Source organism: Terrapene carolina, unplaced genomic scaffold, assembly GCF_002925995.2.
Source record: "Terrapene carolina triunguis isolate 2854851 unplaced genomic scaffold, T_m_triunguis-2.0 Scaffold66, whole genome shotgun sequence".
In the NCBI taxonomy this organism is placed as follows: domain Eukaryota; kingdom Metazoa; phylum Chordata; order Testudines; family Emydidae; genus Terrapene; species Terrapene triunguis.
Genome location: NW_020664417.1, coordinates 91,752,408 through 91,760,435, shown reverse-complemented (window position 1 = coordinate 91,760,435; position 8,028 = coordinate 91,752,408). Strand labels below are relative to the sequence as shown.

General features: G+C 45.4%; 1 gene segment (V, D, J or C); it reads left to right on the top strand.

Moving 5' to 3' along the window:
- The window catches only part of LOC112118541, a 17,246-nt gene extending 11,017 nt beyond the window's left edge, over window positions 1-6,229 (top strand). Inside the window, 1 exon segment of the V gene segment in view lies at window positions 5,919-6,229. Coding sequence covers window positions 5,919-6,229 — 311 coding nt within the window.
- Window positions 6,230-8,028: the final 1,799 nt, after the last annotated feature.

Here is an 8,028-nt window from a genome sequence, read left to right as displayed (position 1 = left end):
AGCTGCTGTAGGATTCAGCTTCTTATCTAGCAAAGCACAGTCACTGATGCAGCTCCCCTTTCCCAGCAGAAACCCCTCCGCAGGGCTGGGACTCTGTGATACTGGCAGGACTGGCAGAAATGCAACCCAGAATTCCTTCCCAGTGCCCCCAGAGCAGGGCTACATCACACGGTGGTAAAAACACCCGAGCCATTTGTACACTGCAGCTCCCAGCAGTGCTGCCATCACTGGAGCTGCACCCAGAATGAATTCTGGGTCCCAGTTTTGCCAGCACAGGTGAAGTCAGTGGGATTCTGGGTGCGAGGGCAGCAGGGAGAGGAACACAGCAGTCGCTATACCTGAGCTGTGGTCCATCTAATCCAATATCACTCTCCAACAGTGGCCAGTCCCAGCTGCTTCACATCCAAGAAACTCTTCAGTAGCCGTTAGGGGATAACCGGGCTCCACGGAAAGTTTCTTCTCCTATTCCTTACAAGAGCAGTTGTCCAAGGCATCCTCCCCTCCACAGCCAAGAGGAAATGGGATCAAAATCATTACTGCGGGAAGCACTATGAACTCGGGCTCTATATCACCCCCTCCCCCACCACCTCGTGGATTATAAGATTGTAATTGATATTCAGAATCAGCCATGCAAAGATGCAAATAGAAATATTTCCATTCTCTGTATTGCTCACTGGATTGAGGATCTCTAGGTATGGATTTAATTATAAGGTTTTCATACATTCAGACTCCAGGGGACAATTGTGATGATTCACACTACAGGATTCCTGGCAGTGTCTCTCCAGTGAGGCTACAGCCGTTTCAGTGGCAGTGTATAGAGCACTGACTTCACCCTCATAATCAACAGTGTTGAAGCTGAAGATACTGTTGTCAGCCAGGCTACAACCTCTCTCTCTCTCTCTCAGTGATACAGGTCAACACAAACCTTGCCTGGGCTGCTCTGTAACTTTGCTCATTAAAACATCTTCTTCAACACAAAATCTTCTAAACACCTGCTACTCCTGCAGCAGGGTCAATGACTGTGTCAGCCCCAGAGAGGTAACTAAACGCTTTTGCCTTCTTCTCTGAATCACCACTAGGGCAAGCGAGGTCAAACAATTCAGAGCACAGAGCTTAATGGGGGGGGGGGCAGAGAGGGAGGGAGTTCAGTTAAGTGACAGTGCGGCACATTTGACACAATTGATGGTAAAGAAGAAATTGGTGCAGAAAGGGAAGACGAGCTCTTTGCCAATGACCAGAAACAACACTGGATTCCAGAATAGAGTCCATAAACACCGAACCACCATGCTACTCCCAGACAGCAGGCATCCTAGAGAAAGCAAGGAGGGGTGGAGGAAGGGATGGGGAAGAGAGAAAGAAAAGACAGGAGAAGAGGAGGGAAGGGCAGCTTTACATTCCACTCGGGTCTCCAGGGGCAGAGCAGCAGATGTGCAAGCTCCACAGAATGACATTTCAATCTGAGCGCACCCCGGTGGTTTCCTGTCATTTTGTTTCTGCTTTCAGCCTATAAACAAGAGAGGGGAAAAATGTTGTGCTGTGTTTCCTGAGAGATGCAGCCCAGAGGGAGGGGGCAAACTTAAGATTCTGCCCATGCCTGGGCTACTTCAGCACCCAATGTAAGTTAGAGCAGCCACTGGATCTGCTGTAATTAACAGCTGCCTCCCCAGAGCCATCTGTCAAATCCACAATAGTGCCTCCCACCTACAATGCCAGTCTCTGCAGGCCTGAAAAAGTTGTTTAAAAGAGACTGTTGAAGCTGTTCCATGTTGTGTAAATAACACTGGTCTACAATTTTTGAGAAGTCTGCTTCAGAGATAAAATGTGCTATTTATTATGTATTTTGATGTGCTGAATTCAAATATGACAAAACAACTGATTGGCTACTGTTTCTACGATATTTAAGTTTTTACATTTTATGTCTATGTATATTGTGTAGATAGTAGAGTTTTAATCATAAATTGTAAACCTAGGTCTTTTCATGTGTTTATGGTTGCTTTACATGATAATATTTCACCTGTCCTATTTATGTAACACTTTAAAAATCAGCAAAAGGGTTATATAAATAAAATGTATTATGAAACAAAAGGCAAAAAACTATTCTGTACATAGTTTAGTCCTATTCAGTGTCTACTCGGCGCTTCTTGGCTTGTCTCTTGTATTCATTAAATGGAGCATCTCTTGTCACTGTCCAGCAATAGTCTGCAAGCATTGATGGGCTCCATTTGCCCTGATAGCGTTTCTCCATTGTTGCAATGTCCTGGTGAAATTGTTCGCCGTGCTCGTCGCTCACTGCTCTGCAGTTCGGTGGAAAAAAATCTAGATGAGAGTGCAAAAAATGTATCTTTAGTGACATGTTGCAACCAAGGCTTTTGTATGCCTTGAGGAGGTTTTCCACCAACAACCTGTAGTTGTCTGCCTTGTTGTTTCCGAGAAAATTTATTGCCACTAACTGGAAGGCTTTCCATGCCGTCTTTTCCTTGCCACGCAGGGCATGGTCAAATGCATCATCTCGAAGAAGTTCACGAATCTGAGGACCAACAAAGACACCTTCCTTTATCTTAGCTTCACTTAACCTTGGAAATTTTCCACGGAGGTACTTGAAAGCTGCTTGTGTTTTGTCAATGGCCTTGATAAAGTTCTTCATCAGACCCAGCTTGATGTGTAAGGGTGGTAACAAAATCTTCCTTGATTCAACAAGTGGTGGATGCTGAACACTTTTCCTCCCAGGCTCCAATGACTGTCGGAGTGGCCAATCTTTCTTGATGTAGTGGGAATCTGTTGCACGACTATCCCATTTGCAGAGAAAACAGCAGTACTTTGTGTATCCAGTCTGCAGACCAAGCAAGAGAGCAACAACCTTCAATTCGCCACAAAGCTGCCACTGATATTGGTCATAGTTTATGCACCTCAAAAGTTGTTTCATGTTGTCATAGGTTTCCTTCATATGGACTGCATGACCAACTGGAATTGATGGCAAAACATTGCACTTATGCAGTAAAACAGCTTTAAGACTCGTCTTCGATGAATCAATGAACAGTCTCCACTCATCTGGATCGTGAACGATGTTGAGGGCTGCCATCACACCATCGATGTTGTTGCAGGCTACAAGATCACCTTCCATGAAGAAGAATGGGACAAGATCCTTTTGACGGTCACGGAACATGGAAACCCTAACATCACCTGCCAGGAGATTTCACTGATGTAGTCTGGAGCCCAACAGCTCTGCCTTACTCTTGGGTAGTTCCAAATCCTTGACAAGGTCATTCAGTTCACCTTGTGTTATGAGGTGTGGTTCAGAGGAGGAGGATGGGAGAAAATGTGGGTCCTGTGCCATTGATGGTTCAGGACCAGAAGTTTCATCCTCTTCCTCTTCTTCGTCTGACTCAAGTGAGAATGATTCTGGTGCATCAGGAACCGGCAGTCCTTCTCCGTGGGGTACTGGGCGTATAGCTGATGGAATGTTTGGATAATGCACAGTCCACTTTTTCTTCTTTGACACACCTTTCCCAACTGGAGGCACCGTGCAGAAGTAACAATTGCTGGTATGATCTGTTGGCTCTCTCCAAATCATTGGCACTGCAAAAGGCATAGATTTCCTTTTCCTGTTCAACCACTGGCAAAGATTTGTTGCACAACTGTTGCAGCATATGTGTGGGGCCCATCTCTTGTCCTGATCTCCAATTTTGCGCCAAAATAAAGGTGATAGGCTGTCTTAACCATAGTGGTTATACTGCGCTTTTGTGATGCAAAAGTCACTTCACCACAAACATAGCAGAAGTTATCTGCACTGTTCACACAAGTATGAGGCATCTCTGCTCACTTTGGCTAAATAGAAATGTGTCCCTTTGCAAAATCAAACACTGACAAATAAGAGAGCACGACACTGTAGGATTTCTAGAGCTGATATAGGGCAATTTGTTCAGCAGAGTGATGTAAGCTTCGTTATGATTGCATCATCCATGACGTCTAGGAATAACATGATGCAATTCATCTCATGTATGACGCAATACCAGCTTCAGATTGCATCATTCATTGTTTTGCCTAAAAAGCAAGTACTGTCCAAACCCAGTCATAGATTTATTCATAGACCCAGTCGAAGATGTATTTTAGTCATTCCTGGTTTAAATTGAGATCCCTTCCCTTTATAACTCACTCATCCTCCGCCATTCCCAAGTCAAGGGTCGTATATACTGACCCAATAGCATATCTTGAAAACTAGAGCCAATCAACAATTTTAAGCATCATTTTCGTTCTCAGTGACCCAGATTTAGTAAAGTTTGACTACATTTATTTCAGAAGCATTTTGGCTGTAGAGCAGTGTAATTAAATATTCATTGGCCCAGAGAGAAAGAGAGACTGGTTAGGGCACGACGTGGAAGACCCAAATTCAAAACCCTGCTCCGAGGCCTGTTTAATTAGTTACACAAGTGGACAGCTCCAACCAGAGAAATTTAGGGACACCTGCCCCACAATACCCCATAGCTTGGTGGTCATGGAAATCACCTGAACTTTGGATTCCCAAAGCCCAAGCCCTACTCCAAATCAGGCAGAGAAGGGATATGAAAATAGGTCTCCCACATCCCAGGTGAGTGTCTTAACCACAGGGCTATTGGTATGATAGAGTGAGCCATCACTCGGACTCTCTGGTTTTTCAGGAGAAAGGGCTGACCTGGCTGTGGTGCCCAAATCCAGGAATAGGTGTTGACAGTTGTGAATTCCAAGCAGAGATGGGCACCTCCTGCCTGCACGGATTTAGGTGTCTAGCTACCTTTGAGGGTCAGGGCTGAGGCCCCACCCCTTTCCTCAGCATTTCCTACTGGCTAGCTTAGGCCGCTCCCTGCTCAACGTGCTGCATTCTGTGACCCCTTCTTAGACACCTAAAACTTGCCCCATGCCTGGTATAGGGAGCCAGGTGTCTACTGCAGGGCTGAGGAGTCCACCGGATGGCAGAGAGCCTGATTGTCGAAGGTTTGAGCACCCACTGCATCTACTCACTTGTATCTGAGAGGCAGGTGCTCAGCACATCTGATATGGGGCTGTAATTTAGCTCTTTTATAGCTAGAGCTCTCAGGCGACTATTCCACACAATGTCACCATCGTGGGGGTCTACTCCGACGGGGAGGCCAGCCATTCGGGATCACTGCTATGTCTGAGAAGGGCAAGGTGCCCTGAGGGAAGTGACAATTGAAGAGTGTCCGTATGGAGAGGGGTAAAATGAAGGCTCATGCCTAGACACCGGCAGCACAGCCCAAGGGAATAACTAGGGGAGATATGTCAGATATGCTAAGATACATGGATGATCTGCAGAGAGTTCTGTATACGTTAACATGGGCATCTTGGAAATACAAAACATAATTCTAACAGAAGAGGAGCACAAAATAAACCAAATATGAACATTTCATAACTCTATTGAAACTAAAGGGCAGTAAATTTACATGCAAGCTCCCCTTGTTACTCCGGCTCTATCCTGCTCTACACTGAGGGCTGTACATAGCCGTGGGTCTGCAGAGGGAATGGACATTTACACAGAGACGCTGCTTTGCATATTTCCATCCAAGTGACAGTGCCCAACTGTTCAGAGCAGATATAAACGTGCCACCTTCACACTTTGTGCTTCTGAGCTCGGTGTTTGTCACTCTAGACATATCAAGATGAGCTCCCAGACTCAGCTACTCTGGCTCCTCGTGCTCTGCATTCAGGGTAACAACAACAACAGGGGAAATCAGTTTATAATAAAGTTATAATATTTTACTAGGCTGCAAATGCTCAGAATTTCCTTTTCAAGCAATCATTCCCAATGGCATTTACAATGTTATTGAAGGAGGGATACAAGATGCAGCTTTGTACTTAGTTAAAAATTACGAAGTTTGTGTCATTTTATATTTCTTTTTCTTTTAACTGTTTTTTCTCCCATCCAGATGCCAAGGGGCAGATTGTGCTGACTCAGACTCCAGAATCCCTGGCAGTGTCTCCTGGAGACAGAGTCACCATCAACTGCAAAGCCAGTTCCAGTGTTAGCAGCAGCTACCTGTCCTGGTACCAACAGAAATCAGGACAAGCTCCTAAGCTCCTTATTCACAGCGCTTCCACCCGTCCCTCTGGGATCCCAGACCGGTTCAGTGGCAGTGGGTCTGGCACAGACTTCACTTTTACAATCAGCCGGGTTGAAGCTGATGATGCTGGAGATTATTACTGCCAGAAGGGTGGCAGCTCCCCTCTCACACAGTGATACAGACCAGTACAAAAACCTCATGCTCTCTGCAGCATGCGATGCAGTTACTGTTTGTGGAAGATATTACTCTCTGCCTTACAAGTGTTCTGTCAAATGTGAATGAAGAGGGTGACTTATTACATCTCAGAACATACAGTAAAAAAGAGAACTCCAAAAGACCCAATGAGTTTGCCCAATGACACAGACATTCAAATGCACAGGGTCTAGTTTTCACTGCTTTATCCTCACTATTGAATCCCAGTGCATCAGACACACATCAATACAAATTGCTCCAAACAGCTGTTACACCTTCTTTCTTAATTGAGTGGCTCCTTTTTATATCAAACAGAATTAATTCTAACACAGAGAGCTAACTGCAAACCAGAATCCCCTTTCCATGGGAAATTTCAAAGTTTCCTGTGTAAGAAAAGTTCTAAAATGTATTCTGGAAAAATCAAAAATGACTTTTTGCTTCAATAAAATTAAAACATTTCATTTCAGCGTTACCAACTCAACTTTTACGGTGAAGTATAAAAGTCAAAATTATAAAAATCAAAACAAAACATTTCAACCTTATCAAAAGGAAATGGTTTGACCTTATTGAAACAAATTGTTTTGATCATGTTCTGTTGAAAATTTTGACAGAGATACACTTCTAGAGAATGTCACCATTTCATCCAATCAACAGTTGCTGACAAAACTGTCCCAACTGAAAAATGGGAACCAACCACTTCTCACATAAATACATTTCCAATATGGCCTCAGGGTTTCCTTTTATTTCCATAGAGCCTCAATGACATCCCATTGAGAAGCTCTCAGAAATCTGGGGATTTTTAATGGTCGTGATAAGATCAGGCACCTGTTTGTTTTAAGGTGACCAGACAGCAAGTGTGAAAAATCGGGACAGGGTGTGTGTGTGTGTGTGTGGGGGGGGGGTAATAGGAGTCTATATTAGAAAAGACCCAAAAATCGGGACTGTCCCTATAAAATCGGGATATCTGGTCACCCTAGTTTGTTTGTAGAGTATGGTAAGACTTTGTGGTCGAGATTCTCAAAGGCCTGCGTGGGAGCAAATCCCAACATGCACATGAACCCTGAGGCACAAGCAGGTAATAGGCACACACAGGATTTTCGGAGTGACTGGGTAGATGCAGAGTGTGTCCTCCAGTGGGCAGGGCATTGGAATAGCCACAAAGAGGGGTGCTCACCCCAAGTTCCCGAATGGCCTGGGGTGTGCACACGCTCTGACTGGGTCTGGCTAGCAGAGGGCAGCAGGAGCCAATCAAGAGGATGTTCAGTCAGCTTCTCTATGGCTTCTGACTGGCCATACCCACTCAAAAGAGGCAGCAACTGGGGAGGGGATGTGGAACAATGTCTGGTGGAGTCTGTGGGTTGTTGGCACATTTGGTGAAAGGAGAGGGAGGCTAGCATGGGAAGAGGGGGAGGTGTCAGTTAGGGGGCCCACAATCCAGTATCAAGTGTGCACCTGGGTGCTCTAGCCTTTGAGAGGGAGAACTATGTGGACATACAATATGGGCGTCTTTATCTGTTAGCATCCCCTTGCAGCAGGAGCTGCACCAACCTAGCTCAGTCCCCCGCTTATGCGGCCACACCTGACTCTGCATTGTCAAGTCCTTGTTAAGATCTGACTCTTCTGGGACAGGTCCTTGAGGATAACAGGGAGGTGGAAGTTCCATGGCTGTAGCAGGGACTAACCAGCCCTAGTTCTCCTGAGTTAAGGAGCTTCTTCTCTAAATGTAGCTGGCTGGGGTAGGTGGAGGAACTCAGCCCCATCCAGTCCACTGGGCTCCAGCTCA